The sequence below is a fragment of the Podarcis vaucheri genome, assembly GCF_965113315.1.
Source record: "Podarcis vaucheri genome assembly, chromosome: 12".
Classification (NCBI taxonomy): domain Eukaryota; kingdom Metazoa; phylum Chordata; class Lepidosauria; order Squamata; family Lacertidae; genus Podarcis; species Podarcis vaucheri.
In genome coordinates this window covers 40,157,827-40,178,188 of record NC_138750.1, presented here as the reverse complement: position 1 = coordinate 40,178,188, position 20,362 = coordinate 40,157,827, and the positions used below count along the sequence as shown (strand labels likewise).

The 20,362-nt window shown below is 45.9% G+C and overlaps 1 protein-coding gene across 1 annotated transcript in view; it reads right to left on the bottom strand.

Annotated features, from left to right (window-relative positions):
* LOC309515859 (macrophage mannose receptor 1-like) overlaps positions 1-20,362 on the bottom strand; it is a 53,631-nt gene that overhangs the window by 12,312 nt on the left and 20,957 nt on the right. The window contains exons 15-23 of the mRNA XM_082194073.1: positions 19,227-19,362; positions 16,770-16,805; positions 15,060-15,229; positions 13,763-13,824; positions 7,058-7,158; positions 4,289-4,443; positions 3,386-3,500; positions 2,657-2,796; positions 205-307 (exon numbers count right to left, since the gene is read on the bottom strand). Of these exons, the coding sequence (XP_082050199.1) occupies positions 205-307; positions 2,657-2,796; positions 3,386-3,500; positions 4,289-4,443; positions 7,058-7,158; positions 13,763-13,824; positions 15,060-15,229; positions 16,770-16,805; positions 19,227-19,362 (1,018 nt within the window). The remainder of the gene's footprint in view (positions 1-204; positions 308-2,656; positions 2,797-3,385; positions 3,501-4,288; positions 4,444-7,057; positions 7,159-13,762; positions 13,825-15,059; positions 15,230-16,769; positions 16,806-19,226; positions 19,363-20,362) is intronic.

Genomic DNA, 20,362 nt, shown 5'->3' with positions numbered 1-20,362 from the left:
ACCAGGGTTCATCTCTGTATATCTATAAAATATTGTTGTCACGATTGCATTCTTTTCTTTATACAGTAAAATACAAAATCTCTAATACTGGAAATCTAATATTGTTTTTTGACAAAATGATATGGCACAGAAAACAGGCTTTGGACTCTAGAAAGCAATCTGAACTGCAAAATATTTTTTGTTTTTTCTCTTCTAAAAACGTACCAGAGTTTCTTTGGCAGATGTAGCTTTTCCTGGCAGAACATGGTCCATCTCTCCACTTTCCTCCTGAATTTCCAGTCCCCTTAATAATAAAAACACAGTCTCCCTAAGGAATTAAAACATAAAAATCAAATAAGACAAGTGCCATCAATTTGCGCAGGAGGCAATTCTTTTATCCTAGATCAAGCATAGGCAAACTCAGTCCTCCAGATGTTTTGGGACTACCACTCCCATCACCCCTAGCTATCAGGACCAGTGGTCAGGGATTGTGGGAATTGTAGTTCCAAAACATCTGGAGGGCTGAGCTTGCCTATGCCTGTTGTAGATTGTGCTTAAAAGCCCTCCTTTTGTACTTCTCAAATTCGATGAAAGCAGTACCGTATCCTTTTAGAACCAAGTTTGAAGATGAATATTTGTCGCTTCTCACCACTGTCCTACCCAATCCAGCCAAGAAACAGCCTCCACCATTGAATGAAATCTCTAAGGAGGGGCTGGCCCCAGTGTGTCCTGGGATGAAGAGGAATTAGTGGAGCCTGACATATAACCTGAGATTGCCACCACTCAGGGCACCTGTAAAATCAGAGTACCTGCTAAAATCTATCAGATTGCACAGCCTAGCACCTGACTCCACAATTACCTGTGCGATTCCAAGATCAGATGGTGCAAAGTCCACACCAAAGCCCCAACTAAAGGTGTAGCATTTGTTTGGCAACACAAAACGTCTTGTCTCTGGAACCTACTCAGGAGTAGGCATCAGTAACTGATGCCTGCTCTGGATCAAGGGCCACCTGATGTTTACAGGAAGTAGATTAGGTAGCAGAGCCAGCTATAAAACTGTTCACATGATGCCCAACTTTTCCTGGTACAGCACTTTCCCCAACTAGCTGCTTGGCTTGAGATGCCTGTTCTTGCTAACTGGCTGCATAGCTCCCGTTGCTGTTTCTGCACTTCTGCCCTGCTTTTCAGTTCCGGTACTGGAAGGCATAGTACATTACCACTAAGTACCCCTCCCCACAATGACATCAGCTGATAAGGTCACTTGACAATCCGCTGATTGACAGCACTTCAAAAGTCCAGCCAGATAAGAGGGCTTGGCAGGCCTACTTAGGCTTGCAGAAAAACCTTCCCCACAGCTGTTCTAAAGAAAGGTGTGAGCATCAAACTGGAGTAATAACAGTGGGTGGTCTCCTAATAACTCATCCTATCAGTACAAGGATTTCTGCTTGCACAATGGGATTTCCCCCTTCCCTTGGATACACCTCATGCCCTACCCAAATCTGCTTCAGAAGGTTGGGGGAACCCCTAGAATATATGGTATTTAGAGGGTGCAGAAGGTGAGGAGATGGGGTGGGAGAGATTGGTCTTTGCATTCAACTAAGTCCTAGTAAGCCGAGATAGAAAAAGTCATTGCTGGACAGAGGCAGTGCCTGATTTACTGGCCAGTGGATCAAGGAAGATGTGTAACATACAGTGGTGCCTCGCAAGACGAAAAGAATCCGTTCTGTGATTCTCTTCGTCTAGCGGTTTTTTCGTCTTGCGAAGCAAGCCCATTGACGGATTAGCGGATTAGTGCTATTAGCGCTATTAGCAGCTATTAGCGGCTATTAGCGGCTTTTAGCGGCTTAGCGGCTTATCGGATCAGCTGATAAGCGGCTTAGCAGCTTAGAAAAAGGGGGGGGAGGAAAAAACCCCGCAGGAACTCGCAAGACATTCTCGTCTTGTGAAGCAAGCCCATAGGAGATTCGTTTTGCGAAGCACCTCCAAAACGGTAAACCCTTTCATCTAGCGAGTTTTCCATCTTGCGAGGCATTCGTCTTGCGGGGCACCACTGTAATGGGTGAGATGCCTTTCAGAATTTTCTTAATTCCCAAGCACACAAGGGGATGTACAATTGAAGTGAATGGCACTGCTGCTGTGGGAAGGAAATAATTCAGTCTAACTAGGAAATGGAGCATTGGCAGATTATACTTAAGTCCTTAACTCGTTGGCAAAATTCAGACAGAATAAAAGCAGCAGAGTTGAGAGAAAAATTGCAACTCTGAAGAATATAACTGGCTTTAAGTCAAAATTGTCAGAGGCTCCTCAGAACATGCTGCCGACCTTGGATGCTTCCTATATATTTTATCAATTATGTAATGTATTTATTTGTAAAATTTCTATTCCACACTTCTTCTGGAGTATTTTTGGAGTGGCTCACAACAATTTAAACTACAGTAAACTGAACAATAAAGAGTAAAATGAGGATTAACAATCATAATACCAATCCACGTATTAAATATCAAAACATGGCCGGCTAACCTTGCAAGATTGGCATGGGAAGACTGGTACATTAATGGAGTGATAATGCTGAGAAGGCACTCTGAATATATATAATTTTACTGCAGGAATGGAAAATAGGGAACATTTCTTGTATCTGAAAAAAATAAAGATGAAAGCCTTTGCAGGCAGGACTTACATAATTTGGAAAACCACTGGCCCAGTTTGTATAGTAGACCTCACTTCCATCTGTCCATAGAAAACTCTCTTCACTAATAATATCGTTCAGTCCAATCCATGGATCAATTGAGGCACTTTCTAAGTGCACCATGAGAAATGCTGAATAAAAACAAGGACATATTTCATCATAAAGAATTTGGTAAATACTCTCCCTTACTTATAAGTAATCAATATAGGATACCATGAACTGATCTAGTTATATTTTATGTTCGTTGTTTTGTTTTGTTTTTTAAAATTGTGTCGTGCAGAAGTTGCCACTATGGTCCACTTCAGATCTTACTATACTGCATCTTTTTAAAAAACAAAAACATTTTAAACTTGTTTTTCTTACAGAGAAAAACTATATCTCCCATCATTCCTGAACATTCTCTTAATGCAACAAAATATTGCAGATGCAAAATTGGCTATCCCTGCTTTAAAAAGGACCACATAATCCAGCTCATTACATTTTTGCCTTGAAAAAACACAAACAGGCTATGATTACAATTAAACATCCCTTGTTTTCACTCCGCTTAGGAAGGGCTCCTTTCTCCTGGGCCTTGTTCAGAAAGTGGTGGTGGAGGATGAGTGTTCAGACCCCTGGGCTCGGGAAACCCAGCCAGATGGGTGGGGTAGAAACAACAAATTATTATTATTGAGTCAACATTAAGTCTATGTGAGCAACATGTTCTAAAAGAACCGACTGTACCTTGTGTAGCTTTGTTCGGTATAGTTGCCAGATTTCCTTCTAGATTTCTGCAAGCAGTTCGTGCATCGGACCAGTTTTTCCTTTCTTCTTCATTCAAGCCAAAAAACTGGAAGCACTGCTCCAAAATTCCATCAATTATGAAATGGTTAGTGAACTCAACCATCATGAGATGGTACTGGGTTGCAGACATGGGTATTTTAACTTGGCTTTAGAGAGAAATCCCAACCCTCAGATTCATGGACTTGACAGAGATTCAGATTGTGTGGAGGATGTGGTGTAGTTAATTTCTTCATATAGAAGCCAGGAACTAATAAAAAGTTAACCAACACAGTGGAAAATAGAGGTGGGGGGAATTTACCCAGTTCCTGCTCTGACCCTCCACAAGCCTGCAAAGGTTTTTAAATGGTAGATCATACACTACTTTACCTTCCTTCTCCAACCCAGTCACTGCTCACTGGCTCCTCTTCAGGCAGAAAATAGCTCCGCCCCCCCCCCCGGGAGATTGTCATTTAATAAACAATAACATAACCAAATGCTGAAAATTTAGTCTGAAGACAAATTCACTGCTCTTTCGGGTAGCTGACCCATAACCAAGCTTTTAAGATACCACTTTTAAAAAACATATTTCATTGTTCCTGACACTTCTATTTTGCAGCGCAATAGACTTTCTAGTATGTACAAAGATACATGGGGTGGTGGGATGGAGAGATGCGGTATCATGGTGGCTTAACGCCTGAGCTAGGTGCACATTCATTATGAACCTCTATAAAGAGCCCTTGCATAGAAGTGTGGACATGGAGAGCAATCTCTTCATATTCACAAGCTCTGGAAAAACATTGTATGTGCTATAATAACTGAAAAGGGGTAATATACCAGTATATTTGCAATCACTTTCTTAGTTACCTTTTTATCAAAGAAAAGCCAGCCATCTGCACAGCCCCCAACAGGTGCAGGCGTTGTGGGAGCAGGAGTTGAACGGACAGAAGTGTTATGCCTTTCACAGATGAATCTGTTCTTAGTACCACAGTTTATGTCGTACCATAAGCCTGAATAAAGAAGTTAGGTGTTCATCAGTAAGATGAAATCACTCCCAAATGAAGAATGACCATTTTTTACCTGTACAGGGGATTGTCGTACACATAATAAGATGAAAGTGGAAGTCAAGCTTCACTTAGTGGTTGCTGGCAAAATCGCTACTCCTGCTGCAAACTAAAAACACGCACAAAAAACCCTCCCTCCCAGTAGAGATCTCATATGTCCTCTTTTTCCAGGACATGTACTCCTTTTCATGGGTTTGTAAAATGGGAGTCATCATAGTGATCCACAGTTAAAAGTAGAAGTTAGCAAATGTGTCCTCTTTTTCTCTCTTTAAAATATAAGAGACTGAAAAAGGCACAAAGATAGCACAACCAGAACAACAAACACGCTGTCAAACAATAAACAACAAGTAAAAACTAGAAAAGAGGTCAGGCATACTAGAAAAAAATCCTCCACAAGCTGAGGCAGCCCAAGACCTACAGTGTGGGACCTGAGTTCATCTTATTACATGCACAGAAATCCCCTATACAGGTAAGAAATCGTTCTCTGCCCCCGCTATGCATGCAGAGATGCACTCAGCACTATGCTGTAAGTGATTGTTCCAATCTAATTTACCCAAGCTGCAAGGTCCACAAACACTGATATCAAGGGAATGCTAGTCTCTTTCAGAAAGATAAACAGGAGGAGAGAAGGAGGTAAGAACTGAGTTCCTGCTGGCAGTGTAAAGGTGGCAAACCTTAGGGAGAAAGGAAGAAATAATTCAGACTGTTACACTGTCCTTGTGGAACACATGAAGGTTTTTGAGCTCTGAGATCCATTGAGCAAAGGTGAATGCCACTAGGAAGAGCACTCTTGAAAGTAGATGAAAAGAAGCAGACTTCCATGAGGGAAATCTCTGCTGTGTGGAGGTGACTTCAGGATGGCCCCACTATGAAACTGTCTGAGGAAAGGATGAGATCCCACTGGCTTGTTCAGATCCTTAGAAACAATGGCAGCACAGATGCCTGGTGGTTAGGCATGTTAGGCCGCAGCCTCAAAATAAGACCTTCTTGCAAGTAGGGCAGCAGGGATGAAATACCAGCCTTTTAAGGGACAGTGTGGTGTTTCCAACCCCAGTCAGAAAAGACTTTCCATGTCCTCAGAATACTTTGGTTGTAGAAGATAACCTAGAAGCAAACATAATCTCAACTGCTGATGAGCCAGTCCCAGTTTGACAAGTTGCTCTTGTTTCATTGCCAAAAATCTTAATTTCACATGGGATCTGAACTGGTGGTGACTGATGAGGAACGAGACCATGGGTCCTAATGGATTCCTTGAAGAAGATGTCAGCCAAGTGTTCAGCAGCTGGGCGGAAGGCAAACTCGCTGCTAGGGATCATTAGGAAAGGAATTGAAAATAACACTGCAATTGTGACGCCATTCTACGTACAACTTTGTGGAGCAACTGCATTTAGAATACTGTGTATTGCTGTCATCACTTTACTTCAAAAAGGATATTGTAAAGTTGGAAAAGGTTCAGAAAAGGGCAACCAAAATAATAAAGTGAATGAAGCAACTTCCCTGAGAGGAAAGATTACAATATTTGGTGGGAGGTATTCAGAGAAAAAGCAAGTAAGAGGTGAAAAAGCAAGTAAGTGCATTATATTATGCATGGCAGGAAGAAAGTGGACAGAGAAAAGTCCTGTCCCTCCCATAGTACTAGAGCTCATAGACACGCAATGAAACCAAAAGCTGGAATAATCAGGAGAGACAAAACAATGCACTTCTTCACACAGTGCATGGAATTTGCTCCAGTATGAGGCAGTGATGACTACAAACTCAACAAATGAATGGAGGACAAGGCTGGTCACTGCCTACTTAACCCCCATCCACAGTCAGAGGCAATATGCTTCTGAATACCAGTTTCTGGATACTGCAGGAAGGCAGCCTGCTATTGTGCTCTGGTCCTGCCTACAGGCTTCCTATGGGCATCTGGTTGGCCACAGCACTAACAGCATGCTAGATTAGATGGGTCACTGGTCTAATGCAGCAGGGAAGAAGAAGAAGAAGAAGAAGAAGAAGAAGAAGAAGAAGAAGAGGAGGAGGAGGAGGAGGAGGAGGAGGAGGAGGAGGAGGAGAGTTTGGACTCAATATTCCGCCTTTCACTCCCCTTAAGGAGTCTCAAAGCGTCCAACAATCTCCTTTCCCTTCCTCCCCCACAACAAAAGTGTGACTAGTCCAAGGTAATCCAGCAGCTACATGTAGAGAAGCGGGGAATTGAATCCGGTTCACCAGATTACAAGTCCACCATTCTTAACCACCACAATACGCTGGCAAGTATTACGTTGTTCTGTGTGTGAACTGAGGCGAGCAAATGCATTAATGAATGTAGTGATCCACATATCTTTTAGTGCCCTGGTGTGGACACACCCAAAATGTCCTCTGAAACATTTTAATATTATGAGATATTCAAAGGAAGACAATTAGAAATGCAAAATAATATTATTCCATCCACCCACATCTTCAATGGGCCAGAATAGTTATTGTGATGTGACACGAGTTCCATTTGTGGTAGTTTATTTTAATTAATCAGTTGCCCCACAATTGATTATATATGCACCCCCTTTTAAAAGTTGTAATCTTTTATTCTACTTGCCTGAGTCACGATTCATGTAGACACAGGTTTCTTCATCATTTGAAAAGTTGGGTTCATTGGGTGCCCACATTGCAAAGGTCACTGGAGTTCCATCCAACCAACTTGAGAAAACAATATGAAATCATTGAACAGAACAGCATAATTTCTCTTTCATTTACACTGCATACTTTGACAATGGTTTTCAGTTTTTGTGGGTGTTTGTTTGTTTTAGCCAATGGAACACCAGCTTAAGAAAAGATTTAGATGTTGAATTGAATTTTGTATCTGGCAGCATTGCCAGAATTTTTTTATTGGCAGCATCCAAAATACTGTTAACAAAAAACGCCTAATCATTATCATTAAAGATTGAGTTGCTATTATAGGGGAGCAGATTGCCAGTTATTTTGTATAATATTATATTTTAATCACCATGCGGTGAGAAACACTGGTGGTCCAAGGTCACATACTGAGTTTCATGGCTGAGTGAGAATTGAAGCTCTGGCCTCAAACTCATAGTTCAACAGTTTAGCCGTTAGACCACACTAGCCACAGGGAAAAAGGAGGGCTGTGCCCCCCCAAACCTTGGAGCAAACAGAGCACAGTAAGTTTGTAAAGAGGGAAGCAGCACCCTCAGAGCTAATATAGCTGTGAGAGACAAGGCAGTTGTGGCAGCCTAGTAAATCTTAAGACTGCATTTGTACATTGCAAGTTGCCCTGAGACCTTCTGGTGAAAGGCAGGTAAGAAATGTATATTTGTTGTTGTTGTTAATTGGAAAGTCAGAGCAGTGATGAAAAGTGCTACTGAGCTCTTTAAGAAAAGGCCCCATCCACCAGGTAAACTCTAAAGCAAGAGGTAGCCTGGGGCTCTACGGACACACTGCAACTGTACTTTATGTTATGTACTGAAGTTCTCACCCTGGGCCAGCAGGGGGATACTGTAGATAGTTATGCAAATGAAGGATCGAAAAGTGACGTTCAGTGATTGGATAGTTTGTATGCAAATGAAGGATCGAAAAGTGACGTTCAGTGATTGGATAGTTTTAGAAAATGGCAACAGTTACATTGTTCTGGAGCTCTATATAAGCAGGCTGACTGAGCTCCTCAGTTAGTTCTGTTCCAGCTTACAAATAAAGAGCTGCTTTGGAAGAATCGCTGTGTCGTCTGATATGTTCGCCCACAACTTAACACTGGCGACGAGGATGGGATCGATGGACATCAGAGCACAGCCAGATGCGGCCATCCTCTGAACTGAGCTGAATCACTGAGCAAAATCACTGAGCAAAATCACTGGACAGAACCAATTCAGAGCTGACTGTTCTGGCTAGAGCACTGTTTTCCATCCATCGCCCTCCATGCTGGCATCAGAATTATGGCTTCACTTGTGCCTCTACCGCCATTTGCGCCAGCCTCTGAATCATGGGATTCCTACCTCGCTCGGTTCGACTGCTACCTCCAAGCCAACGAGCTGACAGCAGTATCAAAGGAACAGAAGCGGGGCCTATTCCTCAGCCTCTGTGGGCCTGAGGTGTTTGAGACAGCCCGAGCATTGGTTGCGCCTGAAGCAGTCCAGGCAACACCATGGGACACGATCCAAGAGAAGCTCCGCAACCACTACGCGCCAAAGCCATCCAAGATTGCTGCCCGCCATGCGTTCTATCACCGGAACAAGGCAGAGGGGGAGTCAACCAACAACTACACCACTGCCCTGCGACAGGCTGCAATGCACTGCGAGTTCCGAGACTTAGACGATGCCCTGATGGATCGAATTGTCTGCGGGGTCCAGGACATCCATCTGCAATGGCGTCTCCTTGCCAAGCCAGACCTCACGCTACAGAAAGCCATTGAGGAGGCTGTGGCCTCAGAAGCTGCTGAACCAGGAGATCTGCAAGTCCAGCAGCCCGCGTCTTGCTAGGAAGCCAGTTCCAGTACATCATGAAGAGGCCAGCAGTGATGAAGCATCCTCCAGTGAAGACAATGACGTGCACCAGACAAAGCGGGAGCGCAGGAAGTTCCAACAGAAGTCCAAGGGCCAACCGGAATGTGCCGGCTGCGGAGGCAACCATTCCCGTGCCAAGTGTCGATTCAGAGACGCCATCTGTCAGACGTGTTCCAGAAGGGGTCACATCACTAAGGTCTGCCGATCGGCTCCGTCTGACACCCCCCCTTCACCGACTCGCAAGTCCAAGTCTTCACTCCAGTCTGCCAAGGAAAGCTGTTTCAGTCTCACCAACTGCTGCTGCCCGTCTGGAACCACGGTTGGCCAAACCGACTCGCCTACGCAACGCAAGCTGAACGTCACGGTGCTCATTGAAGGAGCTCCATGTGACATGGAGATCGACACCGGGTCTGCCCTGTCCATCGTGTCTTGGAGCACCATCAAAAGACTGGTACCCAGAGTGTCCAAAAGGCAACTTGACTCTCACCGCGTACACCTGAGAGACTACCAGGGAAACGACATTCCCGTGGTAGGTGTTGGCCGGTTCCAGATCGCCTTCAAGGATTTTTCGGGCCTGCTCCGACTGGTGGTGGTCGAAGGTCAGCGGCCAAGCCTCCTAGGGCTAGACTGGTTTGATGCCCTCGACCTGGAAGTCACCGGCATCAACTGCATCTCTAACGCAGAGACTGAGGGTCCGGTCAAAGACTTTGCCGAGGTTTTTGATGGCACTTTGGGGCAATATACAGGTACGCCCATCTCCTTTAACCTTGATCCACAAGTCGCCCCCATCAAGCTAAAGCCACGCCGGGTTCCCTTTGCTCTCAAGGCTAAGGTGGACGAACAACTGGACAAGCTGATCGCCCAAGGAGTTTTGGAGCCGGTTAACCACGCCAAGTGGGAAACCCCCATCATCATGCCCGTCAAGTCAGACGGATCGGTGAGAATCTGCGCTGACTACAAGTACACGATCAACAAGGCACTTCAGCAGCACGCTTATCCGGTTCCTGTTGTCCAACACCTGCTGCATTCCCTGGGTGAGGGTAAGGTCTTTGCTAAGCTGGACCTTGCCCAAGCCTATCAACAACTGCCCGTTGATGATGCCACTGCTGAAGCCCAGACGATCGTCACCCACCGAGGGGCATTCCGTTGCCACCGGTTGCAGTTCGGGGTGAGTGTGGCTCCTGGCATCTTCCAAAGCCTTATGGAGCGTCTCCTGCAAGGGCTTCCGGGCATGGTACCATATTTTGATGACATCTTGGTGTCCGCAGACTCACACCAGCAGCTGTTTGAGCGCCTTCGTGCCGTGCTGACCAGGTTTCAAGAGGCCGGGCTCAAGGTAAAGAGGGAGAAGTGCCAGATCGCTGTTCCACAGGTGGAGTTCCTGAGCTATCTTATCGACGCCTCCGGCCTTCACCAGACCGCATCCAAGATCTGCGCTATCCAACAGGCCCCCATCCCAAAGAACAAGACAGAGTTGCAGGCATTCCTGGGGCTGCTGAACTTTTATAACATGTTCCTGCCCCACAAAGCCACGGTGGCTGAGCCTCTTCACCGACTCCTCAGCACAAAGACGCCTTGGTCCTGGGGTCATCGGGAGACGGCGGCCTTCAACGCAGTCAAGGCTCTCCTTTCATCGGACAGTGTGCTGGTACAGTACAGTGAAGCCAGGCCACTGGTCCTTGCCTGCGACACCTCACCTTTTGGCATTGGTGCTGTCCTTAGTCACCGTTTTCCAGACGGAAGAGAAGCACCGCTCGCCTACTTTTCCAGGACGCTATCTCTGACTGAACGGAATTCCAGCCAGCTCGACAAGGAGGCACTGGCACTTGTGGCTGGAGTGAAGAGGTTCCATGAATACCTCTATGGCAGGACTTTTGACCTCATCACTGACCACAAGCCGCTCCTGGGCCTCCTTGCCGGTGATTGTCCAACTCCACCGGTCCTCTCGCCGCGCATGCTGTGATGGACTGTTTTCCTGGCTGCCTACCACTACCGGCTCGTCCATCGCCCGGGGAAATCGATGGGCCATGCTGACGCCCTCAGCCGTTGCCCTCTTCCAGCGTTTGTGGAAGACCCAGCTCCAGCTTCATCGCTCCTCCTGATTGAGGATCTTCCGGCAGCGCCTGTATCGGCTGCCACTGTGGCCTCCGCATCTGCACAGGATCGCACCATCAGCCGTGTGCTCAACTGAGTGTGGAGGGGGTGGCCACAAGGGCCTTTTGCATCGGAGTTCCAACCGTTCGCAACCAGACAACATGAACTCTCGGCTCATTGCGGCTGTCTGCTGTGGGGAGACCGCGTCGCGATTCCCCAAAGACTCCGTCAACGCGTCCTGGAGGCTCTGCACATTGGCCACCTGGGAATCATCAAAATGAAGGCGTTGGCTCGGTGTTATGTCTGGTAGCCTAACATGGACGATGCCATCACTGCCTGGGTGTCCGCCTGTCAAGCGTGCCAAGAATCGAGGCCTGCACCACCGGCAGCTAAGGGGCACACCTGGGAGACGCCCCAGACACCCTGGTCGAGGGTGCACATCGATCTGGCCGGCCCCTTTCACGGCCGGACCTTTCTGGTAGTGGTGGACGCCTATTCCAAATGGCTGGAGGTGGCCCTGATGCCCTCCACCCCTACCGAGGCCGTCATCCGGGTGCTGCGAGGCCTGTTTGCGACGCATGGGTGTCCTGATGTCCTTGTCTCCGACAAGGGACCGCAGTTCACACAAGGCACTTTTGAGCGGTATCTTTTGGGACTGGGCATCCGCCATGCCCTAATGGCACCATTTCATCCATCCAGCAACGGGCAAGCGGAGAGAATGGTGCGCTCAGCAAAAGAGGCACTGGCGCGCCTGGACCGGGGAGACTGGCACGAGCGGGTCGCCGAATACTTGTTCGTGCAACACATCACCCCTCATGCGGCCACAGGGCGGAGTCCTGCTGAACTGCTTATGGGCCGCCGCCTCACGTCACCGCTCGACCGGCTGCACCCGGACTTTGCCATGGCCGAACCCCCAGGCTGTGCCAACGCGCCACGGTCATTTGTTCCAGGAAACCAGGTCTTTGCCCGGAACTATGTGGAGGACATTCCTTGGGTGCCAGCCACAGTAGTGGGAGTCACTGGACCTCGCTTGTATCAGGTGGCACTCGAAGATGGACGCTTGTGGCGCCGGCACATAGACCAGCTTAGGCGCAGGGTTGGGGACTTGGACACTACCATGGTGCCCCCAACTGCGCTCATGGCTCCGGAAGAGACACTTACAGATGGTGAAGCTCCACCTCTCTCGCAAACTGCCAGTGTGGAGACGAACCAAGCCACTTCAGAGGGTCTGCCAGACTTACCACAGGCTCAGACCACTCCACTTGCGGAGGCTCCACCCACAGCAGCGGATCCAGGGGATTTGGTTTCAACGCCACCTAGGGTCGCACCACAGCCTCAGCAAGAATTGGGTGCCCCCCCCGGACTTGGCTACCAGTCCCCGGCGGTCTGGCAGAGTTTCCAAGTGCCCAACTTATTTAAAGGACTATGTTGTTGGACATGTATCACTGTTGGTCTAAGTATGTGAAATGTAACCAATATGCTTTTGTGCCTAATTGAACCATTACGTGTAGTGCTGTATATAAGGAAACCATTACGATTGTAACTAACGCCTTATCTCGGTGGGGAGGGGTGTTATGTACTGAAGTTCTCACCCTGGGCCAGCAGGGGGATACTGTAGATAGTTATGCAAATGAAGGATCGAAAAGTGACGTTCAGTGATTGGATAGTTTTAGAAAATGGCAACAGTTACATTGTTCTGGAGCTCTATATAAGCAAGCTAACTGAGCTCCTCAGTTAGTTCTGTTCCAGCTTACAAATAAAGAGCTGCTTTGGAAGAATCGCTGTGTCGTCTGATATGTTCGCCCACAACTTAACACTTTAACTGAACTAAAATGATGAAAATGGCTGAACTGCAGTATCCCAAGCATTGCTGGGCTCACTGTAGCAGACAGGGGCGCTGATTTGGGCCCCAGATTATGGGTGCCAAGCGGCGTGCGACGTATTGTGACATCATGTTGTGCTGTGACATCATGAAGTCACATTGTGTGTGCCGCAACGGCTCCTAGGGACTCCAGAAGTTGTGTCCGAGGCCCAAGAAGGCCTTGGATGCCACCCCCAAGGCTATACAAGGCATCAGCCATGATTTCTGGTGCTTTTTGAACCATTTTCAGGAACCATTTTTTCTGATTCCTTAGGTACCAAAGGCCCCTTATAGTTGGCTCCAGTGGTGGCAGAGCAGAATTAAAGGTGGGGCAGGTTTTGTGCACTCCCCCATCATTTTCTATCCCCCTTGCCATTAAATTATTTCCACATGCTGACAAACACAAGCTTCTCCGTAGTTCAGGGGCAGGGTTGGAGACTAAGAAGATTTTGGATCTTTTGGATCCAAGACTTCTCCTGGTTAGTCACTGCCATGCTCACTTCCCAGTCATTGGAGATTGATTTCAGCAAGGCAATGGCCATGGAGGTTCCTTAGGCGGCATGGAGAATGTAACTAACATCCAGCTGTCTCCGCCAAGCTCAGACCTCCCTCTCCACTCTCAGGAAAGGAAATCTGATGTTCTCATAGGAAACCATCAAAAGAACCACAGGACTGCAGAGTCAATCAGAAAAGTAACTGATGAATGGTGGGCAGGTGTAACATCCTTATATACAGAAGACTTAAAATTTAATGCTAACCTAGTTATGATCTAAAATAAAGTTAGTATTTACAATTGTTAAAAATCTGATTTCCACTTCTTCTTTTGTTCACTTACCTGAACTTTCTATCGAGTCCCAGAATTAAACCAATATAATAAGCAGATCCATAACACTTGCTCTAAAACATACAAAGGAAAAATGGGAGTAAATGCAACGTAAATGCAACAATAAAATAATCAGGTATTCTCCAGAGCAATATAATTCAGTTATTCCATAGGAAGCTTGTAATGATGAACATAATGTGTTTGTTTAAAAACACAATTAAAGCTTTACAATTAAAACAAATTAAAACATGTCAATTAAAATGAGGGTAAACATGAAAGAAAGTTTTTTTATTATGTTATACTTTAACTGATGTAATTAGCTGGTTTTCGGAATGTTTTTATTTCTATTCTAGCAAATATTCCTAGATTTTAAAAGAATACAAATGTGCTGGAAAGTAGTACAATATAGCCACAGAATATGCCCGTCCCAACAGGAATGGGCAATAGAAATTCTGCTGAGATCCAACAAGAGGATGATAATCACAAACTGTACCTCACTGCATCTTAATTTCCTTATTAACAGATAGCAATAAGTGTCAGCACCAGCAATGCCTTGAGAGTCTAATACTCGCAGGTGTGGCTATTTGCATGCTTGCTATCCGAAAATTCACTTATCTGCACTTAAATAATTATGCCCAGACCTTGCTATACTCTGGGGCAGAAATCAGAGAGGGGTGGGGGGAAGCGAGATCATACAATTCAGAGAGCAGGAGAGGTTGGACAAATAAGTTTTTTTTTTACTTTGTCTCTCTTTTGGTGATTGGAGAGGGGGTGGGGGAGTGATCAAACAAATCCTACATTTGCAATGTTCCCATAGGAATGGATGGAATTCATGGACTCATTGTGCAAACTCTCGCCTACCAAAGGATTTCCACAGAACACATTGCGTTCAGTAAGTAGGAACTCCATGTGTTACAGCACACAATCTCACCAGTCCATTCAGGAATCACATTCATATATCCATGCCTGCATAGAACCCTGATTACATGGAAAAGTGTTTTCAGCACTTTGCAAGTGTATATTTGCAAGCCTCATTTCCTTGGCTTATGCTATGATAGTAGTATATGACCACAAAGCTTGCAATATTTTACACACTTACTTGGAAATGAGACCCATTAAAGACAATGAGACTTACTTTTCAGTAGACATGCATGGAATTGCACTGCTAATCTCTGCAAGCTTTTGGTGCCACCATCCAGAGGAAAATGATTAGCAGACATAAAAATGGCCTTGATCAAATAATTTATGTGCCCTTTTTTTAAACCAAGCTATACTTGACTGGAAAGCATATGCTCCATATTTTTCTTACATATCTCCACACAAATTGCCATTCACTGCGACTTTCAATGACAATAAGATCTCCTCCATGTTTCTTGCAGAATTCCCGTGCTCTTTCGAGAGATGTCTGTTCATTACTGAAATAGTACTCCTTGCCCTTGTACTCAATCCAGCCATCTTCAATTCTTCTGAACAAATATTCTACAAAAAGAAGCAATTTTATTATTTTAATAATGAATATTAAATTTAATATTAAATATCAAAATATTTATTAGCCATCCTTTATGGTATGCAAGAGTGTGAATAACGTTAATTCACACAACCAGCGGTGCAGCTAAGCAAATTCAATGATCTTGCCCACTTTAGACTGTCAGATATATGATTTCAATTTTGAAGCACACAATGAACAACTTCTCCCTCTCCATTCCCCTGTCACACCATGGTACATTTAAAACTATTACAGTTTGATTACCCTGATAATTTATTTTCAAATTAAATTATAAAACAAGCACCTAGGACTGTGGAAATATATCTCCCATGAAAAAAAAAACTGGTCGGCTCAGTAATGACAACCATGGAATTATTTGCTGAAAGGCAAGTATGCAAAACTGAAGAAAAGACACTGCATATGTTTTAAAGGTACTATCTTATGACTTCACATTTTCTTGCAGGGCCTGGGACCTCTTGCATACAAAGCAGTTGTACCACTGAGCTTCCCCAGTTGTATGTAATCCATTTTGGAGGAATGAGCAAGCCCAGACCAGAAAGCAGCTACCATTGGCTCCTGGTAGGTGTTAGTTTCTGTTTCCTCACTGAGCAGTTGCTTGCAGTCACAGGACTGTTTACATTCCACAGAGTCCAGATACTGTTGGATTCTCACGGGAAAGGGAGACGGGATGTGACGTTACTGGTTTCCTGTTTCCTTTGTTCTGTTGTTTCCTTTGTTCAGTTGCTCTCTGCTTCTCATAGAGAGAACATGTATACAGTGGTGCCCCGCAAGATGAATGCCTCGCAAGACGAAAAACTCGCTAGACGAAAGGGTTTTGCCGTTTTTGAGCTGCTTCACAAGACGAATTTCCCTATGGGCTTGCTTCGCAAGACGAAAACGTATTGCGTTTTTTGCAAGTTTGTTTCCTTTTTCTTAACACCGTTAATACAGTTGCGACTTGACTTCGAGGAGTAACTCATAGAACGCGGTGTGGTAGCCTTTTTTGAGGTTTTTGGTGATTTTTGAAGCCTTTCCAAAACTTTTCCGACACCGTGCTTCGCAAGACGAAAAATTCGCTAGACGAAAAAACTCGCGGAATGAATTAATTTCGTCTTGCGAGGCACCACTGTATTTCTTTGCTCTCTGCATAGCTTAGTAATAAAGCATAGCAATGTAGCCCATATTATCTCATCCTTCCGCTGTGGCGTTGTTTTAATGCTCTGCTGGGTGGGCTCAAAAGAAGATGAGCCTTATCAGCTCGGACGACCGGAGCTGAAATCCCAATAGTAGGACCCTCAGTGGCCGAAGAGAACCTCTGGGGAAGCCCCTTCCCCATTTTTTTATTTAAGACCTGTTTGTTCTGAGGGAAGGCAGAAACTGGGATGCCCAAGCCAGGAAGCACACACATCTTTGGCTTGTGACAGAACCATCAGTAGGCTGAAAGAGCTGTTAAGGCAGCTCCACCTCCACTTTTATAGTGCTGCTTAAGAGAGACACACGTGACCTAAGCAAAGGTGGAATCACTCAACATACCAATATCACTGCGTGGTTCCGGTTTTAACCGTGCACCTGAAAACCAAAAACATATTGCTTATAATAGTGTGATTTATATGGTATTGCATTGTTTCATATTACAAACAAGAGTACATAAAAATAAAAAGTGTTTACAAAAACCAGACCAAAGCTGGTAAGTGTATGAGGTTAACGCTATGCAAGGTCGTATCAAAATAAAATTAATCACTGTTACATTACATTACATTGCATACCAGATCGAAGGGCAGTACAGAAAATAAATAAGTACTTTCTAAATATTTCTCAAAAGTGATAATGTGTATATATGACTGTACATATGATACCATGAACCCAATACTATTTTTCTAGAAAAGGAGGTGCTGGAACTCACCATGAAAATCTCCCTTCTTCTCTTATATAATGACAATGGCACCTACCTGAGAGGTGCTGGAACTGAGTTCTAGTGAGTCCTGGCTGAAAAAAAGCCCTGCATGCAGAGGCATAGCAAGGTCAGGTGGTACCTGGTGATGGAAATAGTTTTTGTCACCCCCTCCCCAAGTTGGGAGACGAATCGAGGGAAGGGGGGAGCTGCTCTGCTTTGCCGACGGCCCTTTGCCGATGGCCCTGACGAGCCGCCAGGGCCGTCGCTCGCTGTAGGCTTGGGAGTCACGGGCGGGGGCGCGCCCCGGATGTCACCCCCCTTCAAGGATGACAGCTGTCCTCTCCCCTGCCTGCCTGCCTGCCTGCCTCCTCCAGCCGGGAGTGTGGGTGGCAGGGCAACGCTGCAACCCATCTGTGACTCCCAAGCCTACAGTGAGCCGGGGGAAGGGGGGAGCTGCGACGCTTTGCCAATGCTTTGCTGCTGCTTTTGCCTGCTTTGCTGCTGCTTTGCCGCTCACTGTAGGCTTGGGAGTCGGGGCAGGGGGGCACTGAATGTCACCCCCCTCAGGATAACACCCAGGGCGGCATGCACCCCCATACCCCCTTCCTACGCCCCTGCCTGCATGTACTTACCTGAAGAGTAGATTTGCTTGTCCAGTATAGCATCACTGGGTTGGGCTTACTTGTACCTCTAGTGGACAAAAGCAGGAGTAGCCTTTTACAGGAAATGGGCTGGCCCCTCTTCATTTATTTTGTTCCTGCCTCTTCAGTTTTACGTATTCACCAAGCATGAACAGTCCAGAATTGGAGGCCATAATAGTATTAACCTATTTCCTATGAGAAACCATTAACTGAAAGCCAACAGAGGTGCAAACAGAGGTGGGAAAAGGTGTTCTAGGTCATGCAAGGGTGTGGCCCCAGTGATCCATTACACTGGACAAGCAAATCTACCATTCAGGTAGGTACAATGCTATTATTTTGCTTGCTGGTGTAGCAACCCCGGGTTGGGCCTACTATTCTATAATTCTGTGAACTAGGGTGGATCCCAACTGCAACAAGTGATTGGTGTAGGACAGCCTGCTGTAAGACCTTCGGGCGGAATGCTGCTCCAGAGGTTGCAAAGGCTCCATCTTATAGTGCCTGGGGAATGTGCTTGGGGATGTCCAGGTTGCTGCTCTGCATATTTCAAGCAAGGATGCATTCGTAGAAAAAGCAGCTGAACAGTAGAAAAGTGAAATCACAGAAGAAGACTGCTAAGCCAAGATGAAGTAATAAGAGGATTCAAAAGACTGCTTCATCGAGGCAGGTGCAAAAAAACCTACCGTATTTTTCGCCTTATAGAGCACCCCGGCCCATTAGGGTGCACTTATTTTTGGGGGTGGGTGGGGGGGAATAAAGAATTTTTTTTAATCCCCCCCCGAGCTTGTGGGGCTGGGGGCGGGGGAAGCCCGAGCTTCCCCCAACCCCAGCCCCCAGAACGAGTCCAGGAACGATGGCGAGGTTGCCCACAACTACTCCTCTCTCTTCCAGGGAGGAGAGTCTTTAGATGCAGCCTGATTTTCTTGACAGCTTGAAGGGGAAACATGGTCTTTGGGCTGAAACTAGGGCGGTCGGATCTCTCATTTTCACCTGTATATGAATTCTCCCTTTCCTAGCTCATGGAGGGAGGATTAGTGTTGCAGAACCTCAAAAGTAGGAGAAGTTTCAGGTGCCTTTACAGAACTCTCTCTTTAGTTGGCCATTTCCTCAGGTGCTGTGGCCACACCCCAATATTTTTACATTTCTGAGGCACAAATAATAATATAATGCGAAGCAGCCTTCAGTGGCTTCCTGTATTAAGTCCAATGGCCCATCTAGTACAGCTTCCTGTTCTCACAGTGGCCACCTAGACGCCTGTAGGAAACCAGCAAGCTGAATCGGAGCACAAGAATGCTCTCTCCTTCTGTAGCAATTGGTATTCAGAAATATTGCTGCCATCACTACCTCTTGTGGGACAATTTCCATGGTTTAACTAACCATTGTGTCAATAAGTACTTCTGAATTCACAATGGCCTCCATGCACTAGATTCCTGCTTCTCATTGAAATGGTAATCTTACCTCTCTTTATTTGGCAAATCCAACAAAACACATTCTCACACGAGGAAAGTGACAGCCCCATAAAACGTGTATACGCTGCTACACATCCTTCGTCTCTGACATGACGTGAAGAATACATATATGGTTCATAGTCCACCTGCTGTAGGAATAAATATTCATTACTCTTTTTCTTTATAAAAATCTTCAGAAATCTACAGAAAAAGATACAGACTTACAGTAGCATTCTTTATACACCTGTGCACATGTATGTATGTATGTATGTATGTATAGAGAGAAAGATGAGCTGTCATTTCCCTGTTAATACAATCTGGGTGCGAAAGGCTATTATAAAGAAACAGTTCCTGTCATTGCAAGTTTTCCCAACAACTGAACATGTTTTACCTCCGCCTACCAATTCACCACACTCCCACTGTGGGCCAGAGCAGGGCAGACATATCAGCTGATTCGCCCGCAGTATCATACTGAAACTGTCATTCATTCATTCATTAATTTAATTTAATCCTTTTACATTGTTTTGTATGTTTTGCGTGTTGAGGTCCCCAAGACACCCCTACCCTAATAACTCACATATCACACAGAATTTTTGTTTAAGGTTTTTGGCATAACTTTATTAACATACATGGATGTGAGTGGTTGCTTAGGCATTGGTTAGGATAGGACTATCTGTCCCCCCGCCTTGGGGACAGAACTGACTTCCGGATTCCAGCGAAAGTCAGTGAGAGGAAACAATATTGGGGAGAACTGGAGCTGTGACACAGGCCCTCAGCTTCTCCCCGCATGCTCCCAGGGGCTTACGCGGCCCAAACCCAGTTCCAGGGGTTTGGACAAAAGGATGGCAAGCCCCTGAATTCCTTTAACGGAATTCCCTTGCAGCAGCAGCTTTGGAGGGGCAGGCCCAGCCAATCCTTAACCCTCCTCCAACCAATTTTAACCAATGCCTAACCGCAACCTCAAAGTTATGACGATTTGCTACGCAGTAGGCAAAAACCAAATGGCACCAGCCAATCAGCCAAATGGACAAAATTTCTACCAGGCCCCTGCCCCAACAGCAGGCGACCCCATGACAGGCATAGCAAGGTCAACACATAAGACCCAAATCAAGGGAGGGCGGGCGGGTGATCCGGTGCACACAGCAA